Below are 24,696 nucleotides of genomic sequence, written 5' to 3' on the forward strand. Positions count from 1 at the left end.
CGGCTTTTTTCAGACACCCCGTTCACAATTGCGGTCTTAGGAGGCCTAAACGAAATGCATGCCGGGAAGTAAACAAATCTGCTCAAACAAACCAGTGACGCAGGACATTAGCTCTGCTTACAGATGTATGCAATGTATTTATAATCACAACTTATTAATATCGATTGTCTATTGTTCGGTTCTATATTTTATTTGAAAGTAATCTTAACCCTTTGCTGCCGAAGCTTTCTAAAATAATTAAAAATGTGCTGGTTCAATGGAGAATCTAATTAATATATTTCCCTTTTCAAATGTGCATATTCGGTTCTGCAAGTCTAAAAGTGCTGTTATACAATTCACCCGAAAGCGAAGCACCTTTATTAGGACATCTGCATTACATCACAAGGAATCGTATGCATTAGTATGCAATCGTATGCATCGAAAGCAGCCTCTGTGACACGTCTATAGTTATATCCTATAGACAGCAGCACTGGACACTTCCTGCGATTTCTGTTTTAACTTTATCTTCCATCCACATTGTAAACAGCGCTTTCATTTCTGCATCGTCCCAGTTTTTACCTCAAACGCTGGCATTTGTGATTGTACTGCTCAGCAGCAACTGAAACCTTCCCCTAGAGCAGTGGTTTTCAAACTGTTCCTGGAGTACCTCCTGCCCTGCTAGTTTTTACTCCAACTGAGGTCTTAATTACTTAACAGTATCACATTGTTAGTTCAATTAAGGATTCAATTAAGACCTTTATTGGAACAAAAACCAGCAGGGCAGGGGGTACACACACACACGCCGAGTTGCCCATCACTATAGCTGACCACAACCAATCTGAAGTTGTCACTGCCCAAGAATTCTCAGATTTTAAGAGGATCAGATAATTATGGCCACCACAATATGAACTGTTCAGCAAACATACGTGGAATGTAAATCACTAATATTTAGATTTTATGTGGATTTGAGCTTAATGTGATAAAGTATTTAAAAAAAAAAAAAAAGTTTGGGAACCACTGTTCTATATTAGTCACAAATCCCACATATATAAAGTGATATTTCTGAGGCTCCACAGAGTAACAAAATAAATTCAGCTTTAATGGTTTTCAGACATTACATTTTTTTTTTTTTATTTTAACATTCATAAAATTCTCTAACAAGTTCAGACAAGCTGAAACCTTACAAAACACTTAAAAACGTTACAATGACAGCATCCATATAAATAGTTTTACACAAGTTACAAATAAGACAATATGTTGTGGTGTAAATTAAGCAATTTAAGGTCCTTATAAATTATACTAATCCAGAAAATAAGAGCCACTGAACAGACTTCAGAAAACAATGAGAGCTACTTATGTGAGGATGCTTAATTAGTTTTGCAATTAATTAGTTATCTCATGCAATGGCATACTTTCTGAAATCCCTTCCCTGAATCAAATTTTGGGAAAAGGGCACGAAAGGGGTAATTTTGGTGGAACAGGTATGTAGCAGATCTCAGTACAATGAAAGGAAATGGATTTAAGAATAGTAGGATGAGAGTGAGAAATCAAATGCAACTACCACCTCTAATAAAGCCCACTTTTCAACGTGGGAATTATTTATCATTTCACAATTACCACAAAGGTCATTAGACCATACAAAGCCAAAAAAAATGAGGATTACATAAGGGATCATAAAAGGGATAAATAAAGCCAAATGATTACTTGGAGCAACACTGAACAGACCCTGCTAGACAAGGAGAACAGTGAGCAGAGAGGAACAGTTACTATTCTGGATCATAAGGCAAATGTGTGTGGGGGGACCTGCACAGTGGTGTAGACAAAAATGGATGCAAAATGGAGCATTTAAAAACTGTCACTCCGTCAGGGATTAGATTGCACACTGCATCAGTAAACAGCCAATAGGAAGCATGACAATAAAGCCTTAAAGCTTTTCAGTTTATAGTTAATTTAAACTGCATTGCATTAACTGTTACACAGTAAATTTTAAAACATATAGGATTCAAGGCAGGGTTACCTAGGAAAACACTGGAAAATTAAGCAATGCCAGGGCACGTCACTTCTTTAGATTCATAATTGAGTTCAGATGGCAAGGGTGTTGCAGAAGCTGGACGGGCATCAAGTAAAAAATGAAAAAAATCAATTGCAGGAGTCACTCCTTGAAAGCGAGTGTGTGTCCAGGGGCTGTGGCAGGGGGTGGCACTGTCAGAGGAGCTCCAGGAGGAGTGGGGAGCTGTGCAGGGCCGGATGCATGCTGACCTGCAACCTGTCCATGGTGGAGAACTTCAGGTAGGTGGTGCGGGTCTCCGAGGCCCCCACCCTGGCCGCTGCCCGAGCCATGGCCTGCATGACCCGCCGGACCACACGCTCGCTGGGGGACAAGTGGGAAACGCTTTAGTCATTTATCTCAGTCAGAGATTTCAAAAGCCACCTGAAAAGCTCTGCACATTCTGTTGAGAAAGCGTGCAATCCCTGGCCCCACTCCACCCCTCTCTCCTTAATCTGGGTTTTGTGGGAGCGAACGGCTGAAAAGAAAGACATATGGAAATGCAAGCAGGAAATACACATCTCAGGAAGTGGATGTGATGAGAAAAAGCCACCCCAGAGCAGGGGGGGTCCTGGTCAGCTGCAATGTTGAAATTTTCATTCAGTGCGGAGCTCCTAACAATCCAATTCAAGAACTTGTCTAAACAGAAGAAAATTGAACTCACTCTCCACAGTTCTGAAACAGTTCTGGCTTTTAAAGGAAATTGGGAAACCTGTTGGACTATGGCAACCTCCAGGACCAGAACTGGGGACACTTGCTTGGGCTTGGAATACAGTCAGACATGAAATGGTATGAAATGGTGCAGAGCCCAGCCACAATAAAATGAGCTACCTTCACAGAAATAGAACTGGAGCAGACTAAACAAAACCACAAGGTGGTAGCTTGAGTCCACAAAAATGTTCATTTTTACATGATAAACAGAAAACTAACTTCTCTCCAAATTAATACACATTTTTGTATTGGTACACTAGTTGCATTTGGGAAGGAAAATGTCTGTATAGCAATATAAATATTAACTGTGGGGGATCAAACTTCATATATCAAGTAACATTATTCCATATTTCTACCACAGTCATTGTATAGTAATAAGCTACCCTGCCCCCCTCACCTGCAGATGAAGAGGCTGCGTGCAGTGAGCCAGGCCGTCTCGCACTCCAGGCTGGCTGGCTCCTGCAGTACCCTGCACGCCAGGCACAGGGCAGCACTAGCCAGCTGTACTGGCTCAAACACCACAAATTGCACCTCCAGCAGACTCAGCTCCAGGAGATACTGTGCCATCCACAGCACCTGTCCATGGTGCAGGAAGGGAAGGAACATCCATGAGATTCAACACACTTTTTCAAACAAACTTTAAAAACTTCAGAAAATCAGACTGCACAGCTGTAAATGGCCAACAGGAAGACGCACAATAAAGAAGGAAGCTTGATTCCTTTTCTTGGCATGGTACCCATTAGAAACAGTGGTTTAATCAAGTTTATCAACACATTAACAACAAGAAATTGTTCACTTTTCTAAAATACAGGTCAAAGGGATGGGCAGGGCATTAAATTAGGGATGTGCATGAACAAATATTTTTTGACTAACGATTGCACAACTGTTGTCGACGACTATTTGAATAGTTGCACTACATCCACTCAAAGTGAGACTTAAAATGCAAAATAATGCAGTAACAATTGCAATATGTTCTACACCCATTGGGGGAGGGGCGCAAGGCCCTCTATGGGGGGGTACGGGTAAAGAGCTGAACAGGTACAAAAGACGAGACCAGGATCAAGGGGATCCGACAATCTACACTTGCACACATTAAAAAACTATGGTCGTCACAAGAGTGGAAATCGGTTATTGGATTAATCCATAGCCAGTCAGGGCAATCAGAATAGAGGATTGTCATGTTGCGTCTGTGAGACGCTTCTTCGTAGTTTCAGCCCAAAATACAGTTTATGTGAGGTGATCATTACAGTAAAATAAAAACCTACAAATAACTTGTAGGTCCAAGATATCAATGAGTGGGAATTGAACTCATCAGGAATCTCTACTGCAATATTTTGGAAACAACTAAAAAATTGCAATTAAAAAAAAAAAAATCCTTAGAGCAGTTAGACATTAACCTCATCTAAGGCAGATAGTGGAGTCAACAGTGGAGTTGCCCTGATTTAATAGAAGTGCCCAGTGTTTTCAGCAGCTCCTGACCTGTGCGCTGCTATGTGCGATAGCGCCATTCAGCAGCAGGAAGTGCAATGGGTGGCAGTAGGACAGGTCAAAGTGCAGCTCCATCAGCACCTTCCTCTCCATGCGCAGCAGTTGCTTCTTGCTGTAGGTATTCTCCATCAGAAAGCACAGTTCAGACACCTGCAGGGGGAGGGGAAATCCCAGTGTGAGAGAGGGTATGTGGCTGCTGGGTCTGGTATCCTTTTAAGTTAGTTAAATGGCTAGATAAATTAATTGGGCGTGGGCCCAGCTCCTTAACTTGTCAAAATAATAGATTAAATTACACAATTAAACAAATCAGGTAATTGAGAGCACCTGTTGGAACAAAATCCAGATGACAACCTCCAGGACTGGGGTCTGACCACCGTTTAAAAACAAAGTCTTAAATGATCATATCACCAAAACGTTGGAGCCCAAGAAAGCATCCTCTCCCATCATAAAAAAATCTAAATTTTACAAACCTAAAATAGCCTACAATGATAAAATTAAGATAACTATGAGAGGAAAGAAAATGCCCAGATGTATTTTCCGGTTTAATGGGCTATGATGAGTCAAACATAAGCCCCATCCACACAAACAAATGCCACTAATTTTGCGGCAACAGATCGGTGTGAATGGAGCAGTAAAATGAATGCTGGCAAATGTTGCAATGTGTCAGCTAACTGACAAAAACCAATCACAATAGGGGTGCATTTTCGCGACCACAACACAACAAGGTTAAGGAACCTTTGACCAAGAAACACGAGACCATAATGAAAAACAAACCGGGTCATTAGAAATGGCAGCGGTTGAAAATAACGTAGTCGCAGCAATTCTGAGTGTTATTAATGAACCAACAGGTTGGTGATGTATGTAATGCTAACTATTGTCACATATGTCAGAAGTTACATACCAATAAATCTTGCAAAATATAATCTCTATACAGGCAAATGTGTTATTAGACTGCATTACAGTTACACTGACAGTAGTTTGTTTAGAGTTATTTAATTTTAAAGGCAGTAATGTCAAACTTTAAAAAATGTAAAATAAAATAAGTGGTTTAGAGCAAATCAATCAATTGCAGATCTGCACACACAAACTGTGTGTATATCTAACAGATGTCATGCTTTCCCCCCCCTCATTTATTATAGTTGATTTAACTTTGCTGCAGTATATGTCAAGACCTCACACAATAGCTCTCAGTTCATGGTCACGTAATGACCAAACCACAAAAACACACAACCTGATGAACTGCTCATAGCGCAAATACACACCATAGATTGACCTATTGTTTGCTTTTCCCTCTTGACTATTTGTTCTTGGTTAGCGAGTACGAACCAAACCACCGCCCTGGTTAGAACCAATACCCAGTAAACACAATGGAAGGAAACTGGCAAAACGGGGAAATATTCTGGACACGTTTGTAAAGGTTTGATTGGTCCGTCTCCTCTCCCAAATCCATATTCTTCCGTAGTGCTACTGCCATCATTTTCCATTTTCTTTGTGAATGAGTACATCCTGCAATTTTCCAGCACTCAAAACCAGTGTAAATGGGGGTGCCACAGGAATAAAACCAGGCATTGTTGGCATTTCAATGTGAATAGGGCTTTAGAATGACACTATTCTCATAGCACTTGCTCATGGATGACTGTAATTACATATCAATTCGTATATTTGACATACAATGTATATGGGTAAAGCTTTTTCTATTTTTATTAAGGTGATACTCTTGCATTGAGGTTAGTTCAGACATTTGCTATGGAAATGTGTTGACCCTACAGCTGTGAACAACTTGACAGACACCTGGTCTCACACCAGAAACTGTTTTAGCTTCTATCGCTGCTGCAGGGTATTGAACAAAACTCAGATTCTCACTGCATACAAATAAATATGTCACTGAAAGATAAAAATTAGTCCTATAAAACAGAGGCTTATACGCACAACACATAAATCCCAGGGCTACCCCCCCCCCCCAGGGCACTTTCACAAATCGCAACCCCCACCTCTCGCACGATGTTTGCACGCCATCATCTCCAATGTGTAATTTTGAATATCACCCAACCCTACTGTAAGTTACAGATGTAACATGAGGAAATGCACTCTTTTGTCAAGTGGGGTTTAAACGTATACTATATATTTGTTTTTACAGTTGAAGTATTCAAACTCTTACAGCCCTAGTTAAGATTGTAATTAACAAGAGCTCTGTGGGAAAAAGGAAAAAAGTAGTACTCTATAGACAGGATTTAAAAGAAAATAATTGACCCTGACAATAGGTGAAAAATCACCATGCAAGTCAGATACTTTCAACATGCTGTGGTTGCATTATACCACAAGCCTTTTTTGAGATTTTTTCCTCTCTCTGGTACGCCTCAGACACCCTATTAATAAAGTACAGCAGCAATCTCTTATGATCTTTGTTCCTGCTTACCTCTCATGTATTCAGTTGAATCTCTTACTGTTAAAGCATGTATTGAAGTCAAATTAACAGATTCTTCATTGCAATACAAAACAAAAAGTACTCCAGGACCCAGACTGAGATTACTGCCTTAGAGGAGGGGGTGGGGGGCAGGGGGGTGTGGGCAAGGCACCTCTGGGAGCAGGCACTCCTCCTTCTTGCTGGCGATGAAGAGGCAGACCATACCCAGCAGCTGGAAGGTGGAGAAAGAGACCTTGGGGCGCCTCATGAACTTGTTGAGCAGGTGAACGGCCAGGTAGAGAGTTTCCTCACAGAAGTGGAAGGCATCCTGTCAATGGAACAAGGCCAACAGCTGTCACTCCAAAATGGCAGAAAGATTTGTTCCTGGGCCTCCACTCCACACAGCACTGATGAGCTCATGGTCACATTTTCTGCACGCTCTTGAATTACCCCTGAATCCAAGTTATTTTCACTCTAATTAAGACAGAAGTGGTTGACATTTTTTTCCCCTTTTGCTATACCATGTTCCTTACAGTGTATGACATGCACCGATCAGCCATAACATTATGACCACCTGCCTAATATTGTGTAGGTCCCACTTTTGCCGCCAAAACAGCCCTGACCCGTCGAGGCATGGACTCCACTAGACCTCTGAAGGTGTGCTGTGGTATCTGGTACCAAGACGTTAGCAGCAGATCCTTTAAGTCCTGTAAGTTGCGAGGTGGGGCCTCCATGGATCGGACTTGTTTGTCCAGCACATCCCACAGATGCTCAATTGGATTGAGATCTGGGCAATTTTGTAGACCAAGTCAACCCCTTGAACTCGTGATTCATCAGACCAGGCCACCTTCTTCCATTGCTCCGTGGTCCAGTTCTGATGCTCACATGCCCATTGTAGGCACTTTCAGCAGTGGACAGGGGTCAGCATGAGCACCCTGACAGCTCTGCAGCTACACAGCCCCATATGCAACAAACTGCGATGCACTGTGTGTTCTGACACCTTTCTATCAGAACCAGCATTCACTTTTTCAGCAATTTGAGCTACAGTAACTCATCTGTTGGATCGGACCACACGGGCCAGCCTTCACTTCCCCCGTTTATCAGTGAGCCTTGGCCGCCCATGACCCTGTCACCAGTTCACCGCTTTTCCATCCTTGGACCACTTCTGATAGGTACTGACTACTGTAGACCGGGAACACCCCACAAGAGCTGCATATGTTTATGGCTGATTGGTGTAGCATATCCATAACACTTATTTCTACTTTAACAGCTTGACAGTCAATCAAGAGGCATTACAAAAACACTGACATTTCAATGTGTAATTTTCTGGGCAATTTACCCAACGTTATTGTAGGTAGGGAAGTCCAAGACTAGAGCGAATCAAAGTGTGAAACCAGCTGTCACATAGCTGAATTTAATACACTGGGACCTTTGACCTTTGAACTCTGTAGACCAGAGAGGGCCTTTCCCCATTCCTTCCATATTATTTGATGTTTTTGTTGAATGGTAAAAGTTAAATGCCAAATCCTGCTCTAGGAGATGCTAATTTGTCTAGATTTCAAAATGTTATACAGAAGCAATCTGCAATTACAGCTTAGTCCAGTTTAGGCACTGGGGGACTTAATTTTAATACTGCTAAATAAATCAAGTAAGAGTTTGTGTAAGTTACTGGAAAAAAAAAAAAAAAAAAAAAAAAAGCGGTAACTCACATGGACCTGTATCAGCCAGTCCACCACTATGGCTCTGGTGTAGCTTGTGAAACCACTCGGCAGCTCTGCGCTCTGGAGTGTGTAGCAAGACTGCTTCCTCTGCAAGTAAGAGGCTGAAGATTAGACCTTTGAGCAGTCTCCAACTGTACCCCCAATAAGCAGAAGACTCGGGTGAGAGTATGAATTACATCAGTAGAGTATGTACAGACATCCTTTCCTTACTATCAGTGTCATTAACTCAATAGATGGAACCGACAAGCCCTATAGCAAACCCACTGTAAGGCTATAAGGAGTCCCTGTACCCTATCCTCTAGTGTGGATGGACTGATCAGTACAGGCAACTGTCATTACAGCTGTCAAGCCCTATGTGCTAGTGGCAGTTTATACATTTTCCTGAGCATCTATAAGTAAATCATAATTCCTGCATCTTAACCATCAGAATGACTGGAAAAAGAAGTCACAGCACCCAGTGTGTAGGCAAATGGATGTTTCAGCAGCCCACAGGCTCAGCATCAGCCAAACCAACTGAATCCCCCACCAGCACTACCACACAATGTCCCAGGCTCAGCAGGCCCTGCCCTCACCATCATGGCCAGGAAGATGTCCCAAGCATAGATCTTCTCAAAGGTGAGGCCCAGCTTCTCCATGGCTGCCTCCAACTCCCTGCGCAGCACGCAGTGGTCACTGACACTCAGGCCGTGCAGCCGGAGGATCAGGCCGCTGCCTTCCCGTTCTTCTGCCAAACCACAGAAACATAGCACAGAGAGGGATACTGAGAGTAACAGAGGGCCAGTACTGAGAGAGGGATACAGAGAAAGACTCTGGGGGCAGCATGGAGAGAAAATGAGGGACAGTACTGAGAAAGTGAGAAAGAAACAGGCAATTGAACAAATTGTAGACTACTGTCACCAAACATACAGGTGGCAGCTATGCAATGACCCATCTGACCACTCTCCTTATAGGAAGGGGGAGACCACCTGGCCACAATTCAGTGCTGCCTGGCAGAACCTAGGTGTTGATGTGCAAGAAAACAACACCCCCCCCCCCATGCTACACCCCTGCTCTCATTCAACCACCCTCCTCCCACTCATTTGCTAACGCTATGCCCCCGGAGTGTGAAACAGACTGCCATGATTATGCATTTTTCCTGTTTAAATAACATGTTTCACTAAAGCTTCAGAGATCTAATAAACAAGACTGCCCTTGTGTCCTCTAAACTTCCCTCTGGGAGCTTTCATCATAAACCTATGTTTCTGAACTCCATTTGTGGCTTCTCAATCAACCCTACAACACATTATCTCCTTTCACCATCAAGGGACATCACTGCCTGAGGGAGGGAAATGGATTGTAGCTTCAAGAGCAGTTTCACCCTGAAAATACTTTGTGCTTGTGCACGACAAACCCTAGGATCAAGTTTTACCCATTTGACCACATCCATTTTGTTCTGCATATCCCATGACAATGCCGTCCTCCTCGCAGACAGGCAGCCTCCTGCTCTGTAAGGGAAAATCATGAATTCAGATTGAAAGTACACCTTCTGCAATACATTGCTCTGACCGAGCCTGAGGGAGAGGGCTTTAGCAAGTCAGCAGAGAGGCCAGGAGCAGGCATCAGTATCTATTGTACCCTTACCCAGGTCAATCAGTATTGCTTGGGCAAAGATCATTTTCTGCCAGCCAGTATACCTTGGCATAATCTGCATTTGTCTTTTAAATTCACAAGACCCTCATAGATTTAAAAAAAAAAAAAAAAAAAAGAATGCAGACCTTCCCTCTCAAACAAATAATTTAAACACTTCATCATAGCTATGTCTTCCCACATTGTGTAGAAGTCGGGCCATTGTAACATTAAGCTGCAAAACCAACAAAAGATAGCACCGGTATGAGAACAAACTTGATGTAATTTAGTCAGCAGCAGATTTGGCATCAGCATAAGCAGCCCCCACACCCCCTCCCACTCAAGGCCGGTGAGGACAGCACAGAGAGGGAGCCATCATACCCGCCTCCTCTCTGGCTCCGGCTTGCAGGGCAGTAACATCTCCTCCTCCTCTTCCTCCACCTGTGCTCGTCGCTCTTTGGTGTTGTAGGTGTTGGCCCAGTTCTTCAGCGGTGCTCTCTTCTCTTCCGGCTGCAGCAACATAGAAATAAGGAGAAGAAATGATAAAATCGAAACCTTATTTCCCAACTTCTTCATTCCAAAAAAATAACACCTACGGTACATTATACACATTTCATTAAACGTTCAAATTTAGTTTCTACATTCATAGTCCAGTCTGCATTCATTCTCAGAGCTACTGCCTAGTCTTGTGCACAATGCCATACTTTATGAGGGTCCATTCGCAGCAGGCCTCAAAACAACCTACTGTGCTCTAAATTCAGTTTGGCTTCACTTCACTTGATAAGTACGAGTGGTTTTATAAAGGGCACGTTAAGGGTTTGAAAAGAATTAGGGGGAGGGGGTTAAGAGTAACGAAAAATCTGTTCTGCATGGATATATATTAGGCTACAACAAGAACACCAGATCTGATCTCCATTGCAGGTTAAAGTCAAACACACTTTCACTGCTGGTGTTTGCAGACTGCGGCGGGAAGCGAGCGGTTTGCTTGCAGCACAAACAGCGTTTGCGCACATTTCCGCAGTTCTGCACAGATCTGGTACCATGTTACATTTACAGCTTGAGTCATTTATTTTTTTTAAACATTTGTACCTTACGGTTCCTATTTATACCATCACTATCAACACAGCCTTACCGCATGTTGTCCCCAGTTTCACAAACGTCCCAGACATACGTTGCATTTGCTTCCGGGTTTAAATGTGTATGTGCAGCTTCACTGGTGGAGCATTATGAATTACTGCGGAAGAGGGAAATAAAGGACGACCTTCACAAAAAGAGTTTAAAGTCAATATTACCTTCTTGTGTGGGTCGAGCATTGAGCGGGGGTCGCAAAGGCTGGCTCGAGCCATGGCGGGGGACGATTTTTCTTCGGAGCGAGCCTGCGGACCGACCCCCAAACACCGAGCCTGAGCGCCGACCAGCCGGAAGGATAATAAACAAAACAAAATGTGGGGGAAGGCCCCCTCGCCCGACTTTATCACTACCCCCATAATCAGGTATTTAATTGGATAATTACCTCTGCCACAGACGTGCCCTATGTGTGCGTATCAAAGCTGCATGGATGTGCGCAATCAATGAGCATTGTGCGCTCCCTAGTGGTGAAACTGAGACTGTGCAGTCATTCTGTTCATGCAATACACCTGCCTTTATTTTTGCTTACATTTGAGCTTCTAACTGAATAGAATGTTGCACGTTGTCTCTCACACCACACTTTACTGAATATTACTGAAATGGGGACTATTTTCTATTATACATTGTACTTTTTGCTCTTTTGTATATTTACAAATGATGTATATTTTGTGACCAATATAAGTCATTGTATAAAGGAGTCTGCAAGGAACCAAATGCTACTACTACTAATATGCCCTACTCTCTCATTGCAAATCTGTCTGATATTGTATTTGTGAAGCAAGTACCAGCCAGTTTGATTTCCTGTTATTTCACAGCTATTTCCCAATTCAAATGTTTGCCTTACATCAGACTGGCCTCACTTTCCTCACTGCAGTGCAGCTGCTGTCTGTAACCAATATTTGCGGGGCAGACAGTCACCTAACAAGAATACCAACCCGACAGCCCTCACAATCCAGTGTACAGTGGTTGATGTCAAGTCCCTGCCATGCTGTTGTCTGTTGAGTATGGCACCTCAGTAAGGGACCCTTTTCTCAGGAAAAAAACATGAAATATCACCTGCAGAGCTGGTGTGATCTCAATAACCTTTAACATTTGAGTGTGCTGAAATTGAAAAAGAAAAACACACTCTTCAGTCTTTTTGGGCCAACCAAGGTCCCATTTCCTTAATTGGTCTGATCAACTAATGAACTTAACGTTTATGTTCTCAACAGTAAAATGTTATAGGTAGTTCCATATTGAATCACAATACTTTAAGTCAGTGGTTCTCAAACCTGTTCTGGAGTACCAACCTACCCTGCTGTTTTTGTTCCAACCGAGCTTGGTTACTTAATTGAACCCTCAATTTATTTAATTACATTTGACTTTACATTGTGTAAAAAGTTGATTCCTTAATAAGATAATTTCCTTATACAATTTTATACTTAAAACCCCTACTGTTACAACTAATTAAAAGACTGATTTAGGACATTATTAGTTCAATTAATGGTTAATTAGTAATTCAGAGCTCAGTTCGAACAAAAACCAGCAGGGTAGGCGATCCTCCAGGACAGGTTTGAGAACCACTGCTTTAAACCAGCCACTGCAAAAGACCTTGAGACCACCATGTCTCATTCATAAAATAACCACATTTAGTGTTCAGGCAAGGTCCAGTTGGAATGAAATGACAGAAAATAGGATTCTCCAGTGTTTCCAAGGGTGATTTTTTTTTGTTTGTTTTTTTCAACCACATATGCAGACAATTACAATAAAATGTACCTACAGCAAGGGTAGGCCAACATACATTTGTAAATAAATAAATAAATAAATACAATCTACACTTATCAATACCAAAATACATTTTGTTCTAGGAAGTAGCAGCTATCTTGAAGATAGCATTTGTTGCAGATATGATCCAACAGACATTGGTGTCAGACTGCAGTCCTGGACGGCCACAGGGTCTTCCGATAATATTTCAGTTATCAATCCATGTAACGGTTGTCTTAAGATCGGCTTATGTTTATTTGTACAACTCATAAGCTCTAATATGTCTACTACTCAAAATAATGTACCCTCAACACATTTAGGAGTCTGGCAAGAAGTGTCAAATGTATCTAGCTAGTCATGCAATTAGACCAATTAAGGAGCTCAGTGCTGGGCTGGTAGGAACACTGTGGCCCCCCAGGACTGGAGACTGACACTCCTGTCAGAGAAGGCTGAAATCTGGAGGCAGCAGTAGCAGCTTAGACATGTCACTGTCATTTCTGCCTTCACTTAATCACAACCACACAGATGTAACCCCCCACCCCACCCCATTATACAAACAGAGCACTTTTTGTTTTATTTGCAGCAAATTTTAACTTGCATTATTGTGGTTTTCTATACAATTCAGATCCAATCTGTCTCACCTTTACACAGATCTGAGAAAACTTCAAGAGACATTGGAAGTCCTCCCAAATCTGTGCATAGTTCGAAGTGGAAACTGACAGTGACACTAATGACCCTTCACACTACCACCCCAACTCAGGTTATGACCCAAGCAACCCAAGTCTTGATTTTCATTAGTGTGAAAGCACAGACACCAGTAGAAAATGGGTTGACCAATGTCTAGAGCAACCCCTCTCAGGAGTTGTGTCAGCCAGAGCAGAGCGAGGTGAAAGGCACTTGCACACCATGTTCTTCCTTCAGCGACTGGAGATCTAACCCCGCTGAAAGTGTGCCGACCCACTGGACACCATAACCTGTGATAGAGGATGATAGTGTGAATGAGGCTTAACAAGCAGAGAGGGTCCTTGGGAGAGCCAGGGCAGTGCAGAAGTGGCTCCTCCTCTCAGTCCAGTGAAACAGCAGATTTTCCAGTGCCTCCTCTTACCTTCCCACCTTCCTCAGGAGACCAACAGACCAGTGCAGGGCAGATGGAAAACATAATGGTGAAACAGGTTTGTGTGGTGAAAGATCAAGACTAGAATAACTGCCCAATTCGGGGAAGTGTGGCAAAAGCATGTTGGTAAATCGCATGCCTTTAATACCTCCCCCACCCAATACACAGTGACTATTAATAAGAAAAAACATTCATGTATTATTGTTGATCAAGCTGTAAAAGAAGAGGACAAAAGACCAGCTCTCTGGATAGAAACATATTCAGTCAGTATTATTCTTTACTGGTACATATCTTAATAATAATAATAATAATAATATGCAATAATAAACTGCTATCACATAGAAGACAGGCCTAAATGATTGAGAGTTGTGTAACATGAGATAACCAACCCCCTCCCCTCCCCTGCCCTCCTCTCCCCAAGGCATTAGATTTGCCTGACAATACAAAGCTCCCACTGTCTTAAAAGGGCACTTACAGTCTACAAACCTGAAGAGAAAGCGGCCACAAAAAAAGGTAGTGGATTACCTGCCCCCCCAAATTATTTCCCATTCCTCCTGTGCACACACCTACCCTCCCATCCTGCTCCTATCACCCACAACATTAACCACAATAACATCTCTCGCAATGCTAGAATTAAAGATACATTCGTGACTGCTGACTGCCACATTCAAATACATCTGCGAAAAAGGAAAATAAATTGAGAAAAAACCTAAACCAAAAAAAAAAACAATTCCTGCTCTTCCTCTAAACCTAATACAGCATTGAAGGCTTTATAAACAAGAGGGGATGATCTTTACTTAGTGTTGTTGTTTGTTCTTGTACAAACCCACCCCCCCAAAAAAAAACAACAACATTCCCTTTATTTTTGTCCAGATATTGCTTCCATTCCACCTTTTGAGAACACCTTACAGGATTCAGTTACCGTTTAGCTCTTTGGTTCAGAGGATGCAGACATTATGACCAACATAGGACCAATTGATTTTCTGTATTCTAACCATGTTCATGTTACAGTACATTAGTCCATTCCCAGTGAGCCTGCTGCCTTGATTGTTGCATCAGACTTTATTGAGATCAAATTGGCACCTGCAGTTCAATATATATAATTATATCCATTGTTGTTAATGATACCCATTGGCCACCACAAATTGAAATCCCCCCTGCCCCTATTTAAATCACACATAAGCTAGAAGGTTCTCAAACTTGGCACTATTGTCTGTGTAGACAAATAGCCAGCCCCAGCCCACTCCAGCACTGGAGAAAAAATTATGAATACAAATAATAAAGGTGACTTAAAAGTAAAGAAAAAAAAATGTATACAAAAGAAAGTGTATTTATGAATTATGTCATGATTTACCTTTCTTTATTTTAAGAAGTAAACCAATAACATTTCACAATCTAGACTTATTTTGCCACATGGTAATCAGGAAGCACTGATGATTGTGTGGCCAAAACTCACTGGTCATTTGTGATTTTTTTTTGGGGGGGATGTTTTATGATCTATTTATTTCTTTAACTCTGCATATATGTAGAATTTATATATATTTTAAATGTGGACTTTGTTTTTCATAATTTGAATGTGTTATTTATTGTTTAATGTTGGAGTTGGAATTTCCCATTAGGCTGAAAGACTCACTCCCTGGGCTGGGGGCGCTGTTCCCACGTACAACCACATCTCTCCTTAATTCAGAGCTATCTCAGACCATTAAGACAAGGTAAGTTGACAAGCATTTTCTTTCTTCTTGGGGGAAAAGACTGCAGAGAGAACAATGCATGCAGAGAGGATTCAAACTGAATTAAAGTCAGTTATTTCAGTCTGTGACAGTGCAGAAATCCTATACTGTGTTAGCAACTCCCAGCATTCTGTGCAACACAGTTTCTGCAACAGTCAAAACTGGTATGTGTTAGCCAATCACTGGTTGCAGGTTTATATAGAAATGGTTACCAAGAGCTGCATACGAAGAGTAACTTTTAATGTCTTTAATCAAATGACACTGTTGCACGGATTTGCTGCATCCTTTGCAAATCTTTTAGAAAGTCCTAGAAGCCGTTACGCCCCACGAAAGACCGTTTTGTTTGTCAACAACAGGAGACCAAAACCAACCTCCAGTCATTTGCATCAGTTTTTAAATCCCTGGTTACCGTCATCCTCAACTAGCCCCAGTAACATGGCCATAGCCAGAGCCCGCTGGCAGTGGTACAGTTAGTGCTGAAGATTGTAGCATCCAAATAATAAAGAAACCAACTAATACATAAAAAGGAAACTAAGGACATTAAGTGAGGGAAATGCCATAGAAGGATGACATCCTGCATTTGTCTGAAGCTCCCTCCTGGTGCAGACTGGGCACACAAGCAGATTTCTGCTTTCAGTGCATTTGCAAAGCAGTTGATGTTTCAAATCTCTAGGTCTTACCATGTTAAGCTTAAATCACAGGCCGTAGGATTATATTTATATAAAAAACAAAAAACAAACACTGCCCTTATACAAGGACTATAATACTCTGGGATTTTTAATGTACATTTACTCTGCTTCACCCATTCTGCTGCAAAGCTCTGGCACATACAAGAGCAGTCACATTCCAAGGCTTAAGACATTGCATTGGTGTTTTTTTGTTAGCTAGATGTACAGCAGATAATATTACAGATCATACACCAGCACTGGGGCTGTTACTGCTGTAAAATTCATTTAATGGAATCAATTGTTTAAACATGGATTCAGCCTAAGGAAAACCATACATACTCCTACTGACTGAAGCTGGTTAAGACAATGGGTTTGCATGCAACTCCTCAACTGTGTGTAGTTAGTAACAGAGTGGTAGTCAAATGTCTTAACTGTTTAAACCATTAGCATATGTACAGTCTTCTCTAGGCTAAATAGGAATGCATTGATACATAAGTATGGTTAAATCCACTATGTATTACACTAAAGAAAATCAATGAGTAACTTTCAAATGAAGGATGTTGGTACTTTTGGCTAGAACTGTGTGGAAAGAAAAAATACTATACTTAGGACGCCATTTATTTATTTTGGCAGTTTGGAAACATTTCCCAAGATAAGGAATCTAGTACAAAGTGACCCTTCCAGATGCCTTCAGACTAAGAGGTCTAGAGGTGTGGGTATCAAAACTAATGACTGGCCAGTCCCAGTCTGGGTCTAATTAAAATCCCTCCCAGGAGCCTTTGCAGTCAGGTCTCTTGTTGGTGACAAATTAGACAACCCTGCTATTTAAAAACACAGCAGGCAGGCTTCACAAAATCATCCCAATGCTTCACAAAGTAGGAAAAAAAAAAAAAAGTTTATTGTGTGGGCTAGAACAAAGTGTACAAGCCTATGGAGATAAAGAGAGAGGCAGAGATTAAAAAAAAAAAAAAACCATTAATGTCTAGAAGACAAAAAAAAGCATTGTTTGAAAAATAAAGTTTTACTATTTTCAAAATCAGACATCCATCTGAAACTTGAATAATAACAATGAATGCAATATATCTAGAAGGGGCTGCCTCTTCAGTTGCTCCAATGCAAGCCACGTTTCTTAGCAGCTCACACTTTTTGTCATAATGTCTGCATCGCTTGACATAGGAACCACACAGTCCAGTAACTTGAGAGTAAACCTGTGTCAAAGGCAAAACATAACCCAGCCATGTTTGGATACTTGTGCCTACTTCAAAATGGTATATACAAAGGTTGAAGTCTTGGTTCTGCAGGGAGGAGGCAAGAACAGACCATCATAAACTTGATGCTTTGAAGTAAAAATCTGAATGCCTCGTTCCCCTCTGAGATCTGCCAGATTACCTTCACTATAGTATTGTGACATAAGTTTGTTTCCACAGCCTATTTCTGTGTCAGTCTGGATCTGTCCGATATTTGTAAGGTCCTAAGGAGCATTCTCAAAGGGGCCAATGTATAATATGGATATCAAAAAATGGAAAAACATTTTCATCTGTTCCATGTTTGAGTGTCAGCAGATGGCAAACTTTTATTTTTTAGTTTTTCCGGGTGTCTTTTCTGCCCCCCACCACCCAACCCCGTTGTTTGGTTGCACATCTCAAAAATCACATTAGTGGCCCCACTTGCATTTGAGGCAAACTTCAGTGCAGCTCAAGTAGTGAAATCTCTGTCCCTGTCCCAGTCTCTACCAGCCATTGTCCTTGTGTCTACCAGTCACTGTCTCTGTCCCAGTCTCTCTACCAGTCACTGTTCCCATCTGTCCTTGTCCCCACTCCCATCTTCAATTCATAGTCCAGACTTCTTTCTCTCCTGTAACGCTGGGGCTAAATGGAGGATGAAAGGGCTGTGGATTTAAAACTCAGTCAAACTGATGCATGGAAACAAAGTTTAGGAACACACTTGTGCATACCGTTGCCAAGATCTTGCGTTCTCTTTTCCTCCTTTAAAATCAAAACAGCGTGTCTGAACATGTATCAAATTGAACACACAACCACACAAGGGTGCCCACGTGTAGGGTGAAAATGGCAACTGATACACTGTTGACCTCTTGGTGACCCTTCTGGCTGGCCCAGTAGGAACAGTTAAATACTATTGGTAACAGCTGGTTCCAAAAGAGCACTTGTAAATCGCAGAATATGGCTTTTAAAACTGTATCAGAAATGTTTTAAAAATATTTTTTTTGTCTTTAGGTTTTTTGGGGGTATTTTTTTTTTTTTTTTTTTTTTTTTTAAGTTTTGTTTTTAAAGTTTTTTTTTGTTTCTTTTTTTTTCTCTCCATTTTTTCTTTTAAGTTTTTCTCTCCAGGTAGGGTATTTCATCCTGCAGTCTATGGGATATCTGTAGGTGCGTTTGTCTAAATGTGTATGAATTGTGTTTTACATGCGTCGTTATTCCTCTTGAGAGCTTTGACAATGCAATGCATGTCTATCTTTAGTGTAGTACCCCGTTAAGGCAGGGCTATGGGGTTGTGCCGGGAGCGTGTCTGTCAGTCTCTGGGTGTTGGGGGCCCACGCCCATGTTGGTGCTTGGAGCCTCTCGATGCTCTCCGGCCAGCCGGCCCTCCCACCTTACTCTCGTATACTGGCTGAGTAGGAGAATTGAGGGAAGTGCGTGCGCTGAGTTGGGTCTTCTGAATCTAGACTATCATCTGCAAAGGACAGAAAGTTGGACAGAAAGACATCAGCTGCATGGCCTTGTTTTTCCATTATTTCACATTAGTGTTAAGAAACTACACACCAACAACTGAAGCAGATAAAATAAAATGCAAAACTTATTCAATTTTTTTGAATGTTGCTTTGTCTTCATGATGTAGTTTTTGTTAGGAATTGTACCCCCAGAGACAGGTGTATATATTATATTACATTATCGTCATTTAGCAAACACTCTTATCCAGAGCGACTTACATTTGTACCCATTTATACAGCTGGGCATTTTACTGGAGCAATCTAAGTGAAGTACCTTGCTCAAGGGTACAACAGCATTTGAACCCACAACCTTTCAGTTATGAGTCCAGAGCCCTAACCAGTACTCCACAGTGCTGCCTGATATCTATATAACCTGAAATCATGTGACACACCTTAAATGCACAGAGGTGGACTGCATTCAACTAATTAAGTGAGTTCTAAAGACAGGTGGTTTCACAACAGCTCAATCAGGTCATATTTGCAGATTATATTTTTCACTTTGACATTATGGACATTTTCTGTGTTGATCAGTGGCAAAAACTCCTGATTAAATCCATTCTGATTTCATGTTGCAACACAATGAAATGTGGAAAAGTCCAAGGGGGTGAATACTTTTTAGAGCCACTGTATAGTCCCAAATGCCAAACAAGTTAAATATGTCCTCCTATTTTTGAAATGGCATGTCAAAGTAGAATTAAATTCCTCAGTACAGTTTGTCAAGTTTCCATGGAGATTGAATACCCCTATTGCTCAATTGCCTCTTTCAAATCAACAATTTTGTGTGGATTAGTGTTGAACACTGTGTTCAAGGTCTTAAAACAAACTTGATGCGGAGACTACAGAGGTTAGAAAAACAGAAGCAACTGAAATGATCCGATTAATATATCTATATACTGTATCCATCCACACAGAAGAGCATGCCCTAATAGAATTTTCTTTGTGATTTTCTATTTTATGGGTGCATGACCCAAGGTTATTATTGTTCATGTAATGTGAACAGATTCAAGTAATGAATAAACACAATGTATTTGCTAAAATAAGTTTTACTCAGTGACTATGTCACCCACTGTATCAGGACTGTCCATGCATGAACAAAATATAAATCACCACATTAAACTGACAAAAAAATAAAATAAGGCACTGATTAACACTAACTTATTTAACATAAAATAACACCTGTTCGCTGCTTTCTGGTTACCAGGCTGTTATGTAGCTGTGATATCCTCATACACAAGAAAAACTCAAAATGTGGTTGCCATTGATAGATTTTCTGGTATAACAAGGTTAAGGATGAATGCACATGCACACAGCATCTTTTCGTGATCGGTAAAACTTGGAAGGTTTCCAAGAATGGATGAATACTGTCATAACATTCAAATGAGGAAATATACATAAATATGCCAAAATCATGATGTTCTGGGCAAAATGCTAATTTTGGGATTTCGTACTTAATAGACGCGCATGAAAAGGGTCATGCGTTGCATGTCTATTAGGATGAATAGGGTATATACACACATACATACATACATACACACACACACACACACACACACACACACACTCACCTAAAGGATTATTAGGAACACCATACTAATACTGTGTTTGACCCCCTTTCGCCTTCAGAACTGCCTTAATTCTACGTGGCATTGATTCAACAAGGTGCTGAAAGCATTCTTTAGAAATGTTGGCCCATATTGATAGGATAGCATCTTGCAGTTGATGGAGATTTGTGGGATGCACATCCAGGGCACGAAGCTCCCGTTCCACCACATCCCAAAGATGCTCTATTGGGTTGAGATCTGGTGAGTGTGGGGGCCAGTTTAGTACAGTGAACTCATTGTCATGTTCAAGAAACCAATTTGAAATGATTCGACCTTTGTGACATGGTGCATTATCCTGCTGGAAGTAGCCATCAGAGGATGGGTACATGGTGGTCATAAGGGGATGGACATGGTCAGAAACAATGCTCAGGTAGGCCGTGGCATTTAAACGATGCCCAATTGGCACTAAGGGGCCTAAAGTGTGCCAAGAAAACATCCCCCACACCATTACACCACCACCACCAGCCTGCACAGTGGTAACAAGGCATGATGGATCCATGTTCTCATTCTGTTTACGCCAAATTCTGACTCTACCATCTGAATGTCTCAACAGAAATCGAGACTCATCAGACCAGGCATCATTTTTCCAGTCTTCAACTGTCCAATTTTGGTGAGCTTGTGCAAATTGTAGCCTCTTTTTCCTATTTGTAGTGGAGATGAGTGGTACCCGGTGGGGTCTTCTGCTGTTGTAGCCCATCCACCTCAAGGTTGTACGTGTTGTGGCTTCACAAATGCTTTGCTGCATACCTCGGTTGTAACGAGTGGTTATTTCAGTCAAAGTTGCTCTTCTATCAGCTTGAATCAGTCGGCCCATTCTCCTCTGACCTCTAGCATCAACAAGGCATTTTCGCACACAGGACTGCCGCATACTGGATGTTTTTCCCTTTTCACACCATTCTTTGAAAACCCTAGAAATGGTTGTGCGTGAAAATCCCAGTAACTGAGCAGATTGTGAAATACTCAGACCGGCCCGTCTGGCACCAACAACCATGCCACGCTCAAAATTGCTTAAATCACCTTTCTTTCCCATTCAGACATTCAGTTTGGAGTTTGTCTTGACCAGGACCACACCCCTAAATGCATTGAAGCAACTGCCATGTGATTGGTTGGTTAGATCATTGCATTAATGAGAAATTGAACAGGTGTTCCTAATAATCCTTTAGGTGAGTGTATATATACATGCATACATATATACACATATACATTATATATATATACATATACATACACATTATATATACACGCATACATATAGTGAGGGGAAAAAAGTATTTGATCCCCTGCTGATTTTGTACGTTTGCCCACTGACAAACAAATGATCAGTCTATAATTTTAATGGTAGGTGTATTTTAACAGTGAGAGACAGAATAACAACAAAAAAATCCAGAAAAACGCATTTCAAAAAAGTTATACATTTATTTGCATGTTAATGAGGGAAATAAGTATTTGACACAGAGGTCAGACATTTCTTGTAGTTGGCCACCAGGTTTGCACACATCTCAGGAGGGATTATGTCCCACTCCTCTTTGCAGATCCTCTGCAAGTCATTAAGGTTTCAAGGCTGACGTTTGGCAACTTGAACCTTCAGCTCCCTCCACAGATTTTCTATGGGATTAAGGTCTGGAGACTGGCTAGGCCACTCCAGGACCTTAATGTGCTTCTTCTTGAGCCACTCCTTTGTTGCCATGGCTGTGTCTTTTGGGTCATTGTCATGCTGGAATACCCATCCACGACCCATTGTCAATGCCCTGGCTGAGAGAAGGAGGTTCTCACCCAAGATTTGATGGTACATGGCCCCGTCCATCGTCCCTTTGATGCGGTGCAGTTGTCCTGTCCCCTTAGCAGAAAAACACCCCCAAAGCACAATGTTTCCACCTCCATGTTTGACGGTGGGGATGGTGTTCTTGGGGTCATTCCTCCTCCTCCAAACACAGTGAGTTGAGTCGATGCCAAAGAGCTCGATTTTGGTCTCATCTGACCACAACACTTTCACCCAGTTCTCCTCTGAATCATTGAGATGTTCATTGGCAAACTTCAGACGGGCCTGTACATGTGCTTTCTTGAGCAGGGGGACCTTGCGGGCGCTGCAGGATTTCAGTCCTTCACGGCGTAGTGTGTTACCAATTGTTTTCTTGGTGACTATGGTCCCAGCTGCCTTGAGATCATTAACAAGATCCTCCTGTGTAGTTCTGGGCTGACTCTTCACCGTTCTCATGATCATTGAAACTCCACGAGGTGAGATCTTGCATGGAGCCCCAGACTGAGGGAGACTGACAGTTATTTTGTGTTTCTTCCGAATAATTGTACCAACTGTTGTCACCTTCTCACCGAGCTGCTTGGCGATGGTCTTGTAGCCCATTCCAGCCTTGTGTAGGTCTACAATCTTGTCCCTGACATCCTTGGACAGCTCTTTGGTCTTGGCCATGGTGGAAAGTTTGGAATCTGATTGATTAATTGCTTCTGTGGACAGGTGTCTTTTATACAGGTAACAAGCTGAGATTAGGAGCACTCCCTTTAAGAGAGTGCTCCTAATCTCAGCTCGTTACCTGTATAAAAGACACCTGGGAGCCAGAAATCTTGCTGATTGATAGGGGATCAAATACTTATTTCACTCACACATGCAAATCAATTTATAACTTTTTTGAAATTTGTTTTTCTGGATTTTTTTGTTGTTATTCTGTCGCTCACTGTTAAAATACACCTACCATTAAACTTAAAGACTGATCATTTCTTTGTCAGTGGGCAAACGTACAAAATCAGCAGGGGATCAAATACTTTTTTCCCTCACTATATATATATATATATATATTTTTTTTTTTAATCACCCTATACAAACATGTGTGGTGTATACAAACAGGTGCCAACTGTGAGAGGCTGCTGTACTCACACTTATCTGGGGGCGTGACTGTGATGGTCTGGGCTGTGAACTCATCATCAAAATATCGGGTGTCCGTCTCTGACGTCACCTGAGGCTTGAAGGGGGGCACGAGCTACAAGGAATAAAAAGCACAGATCACATAATGTCCAGCCCCACAACACAGTGTACAAATGTCTATTAAAGGTTATTCTGTGGGAAAAAAATACCACAAGCAGTACAAGAATTCCCAATTTAGTCCATTTATTCTCAGAGATCATGTCTCTTTTTTTTTCCCCTCCCCGATAATTCTGGGGACAAGATCGCTACTGTTTCTCCCACACTGATAGACAAACCCATCCTTCCCTTCTTTCAGAGTATCCTTTGCCTCCAGTGAGGTGTGCCTCAGGGATTACTGACATTCCAGTACATTCTACAACAGAAAGGTAATACAGTGCATATGGAACTATATAAAACTAGCTACAGCTATGTATTTTTAATAATTTGACAATTACATTACTGTAATTAATTTAATTTGGTCTCTGTCTCGTTATTTTGAACCCATTGTTTTATACAAAACTAAACGTTAAAAGTCGAGTCAGATAAAAACACACAGCGAGTTCATACACATTGTGATGTGAGTTTTTGAAAGGAAAACAAATAAAACTAGGAGTACAGAACAAAGGTGCCTTCTGGCATTTTATGTTGGCTTTTCAGCAAACACAAAATAAGAGAAAAGAAAATATCCTCCTCACGGATGTATATGCTCAAAAAATACAACTATAACTAAAAGACCATGAGTCACGGCACTTCCTGGTTGCAATATGCAGGGAGTGCATTTTGTAATGCTAGATAAATATTGAAATGAGATCATTTTCATCTACTTAATTTACATCCTACATATATCTATAACACGGAGAAAGAAAAAAAACTAACTTATTCTCACTCAAACTGTCTTCGTTGGTGAAACACTAAATAAACTGGTAATGGTTAGAAATGTAAATAGTTATTTAACTGTAATAAACATCCCCCCCCCCCCCCCCCCCAGTGTTCAATATTATAGATTATTTAATATATGATGCTGATACCGTTTAACATTCAAAATAACTAACTCAATTTAGATATTGAAAGTTATATGCTTGTAAACTGCAGGAATCAGCTTAAAACAGTCAATC

General features: G+C 41.4%; 2 protein-coding genes across 4 annotated transcripts in view; both read right to left on the reverse strand.

Annotated features, from left to right (window-relative positions):
* Nucleotides 1-1,057: 1,057 nt before the first annotated feature.
* Nucleotides 1,058-11,406, reverse strand: ccnp (cyclin P). Of its 2 annotated transcripts, none has more exons than XM_066704068.1 (9): nucleotides 11,248-11,406; nucleotides 10,337-10,465; nucleotides 9,759-9,834; nucleotides 8,923-9,071; nucleotides 8,339-8,437; nucleotides 6,802-6,957; nucleotides 4,217-4,375; nucleotides 3,135-3,313; nucleotides 1,058-2,350 (listed from the first exon to the last, which is right to left on the reverse strand). In XM_066704068.1, exons 1-9 carry the CDS (start codon nucleotides 11,299-11,301, stop codon nucleotides 2,185-2,187), a joined length of 1,167 nt encoding a protein of 388 aa, XP_066560165.1. In that variant the 5' UTR covers nucleotides 11,302-11,406; the 3' UTR covers nucleotides 1,058-2,184. The 2 variants fall into 2 exon arrangements, with proteins under 2 accessions (XP_066560165.1, XP_066560164.1); XM_066704067.1 differs by having other exon boundaries at nucleotides 8,923-9,074; nucleotides 11,248-11,404.
* A 2,642-nt stretch (nucleotides 11,407-14,048) lies between these two features.
* Nucleotides 14,049-24,696, reverse strand: part of akt2 (v-akt murine thymoma viral oncogene homolog 2) — a 51,501-nt gene continuing 40,853 nt past the window's right edge. For both annotated transcript variants that reach the window (XM_066704070.1, XM_066704071.1), the window contains 2 exons: nucleotides 23,555-23,657; nucleotides 14,049-19,029 (listed from right to left, as the gene is read on the reverse strand). In XM_066704070.1, the coding sequence (XP_066560167.1) occupies nucleotides 18,950-19,029; nucleotides 23,555-23,657 (183 nt within the window). In that variant the 3' untranslated portion in view covers nucleotides 14,049-18,949. The remainder of the gene's footprint in view (nucleotides 19,030-23,554; nucleotides 23,658-24,696) is intronic.

The sequence above is a fragment of the Amia ocellicauda genome, chromosome 5 (genome assembly GCF_036373705.1).
Source record: "Amia ocellicauda isolate fAmiCal2 chromosome 5, fAmiCal2.hap1, whole genome shotgun sequence".
In the NCBI taxonomy this organism is placed as follows: Eukaryota; Metazoa; Chordata; class Actinopteri; order Amiiformes; family Amiidae; genus Amia; species Amia ocellicauda.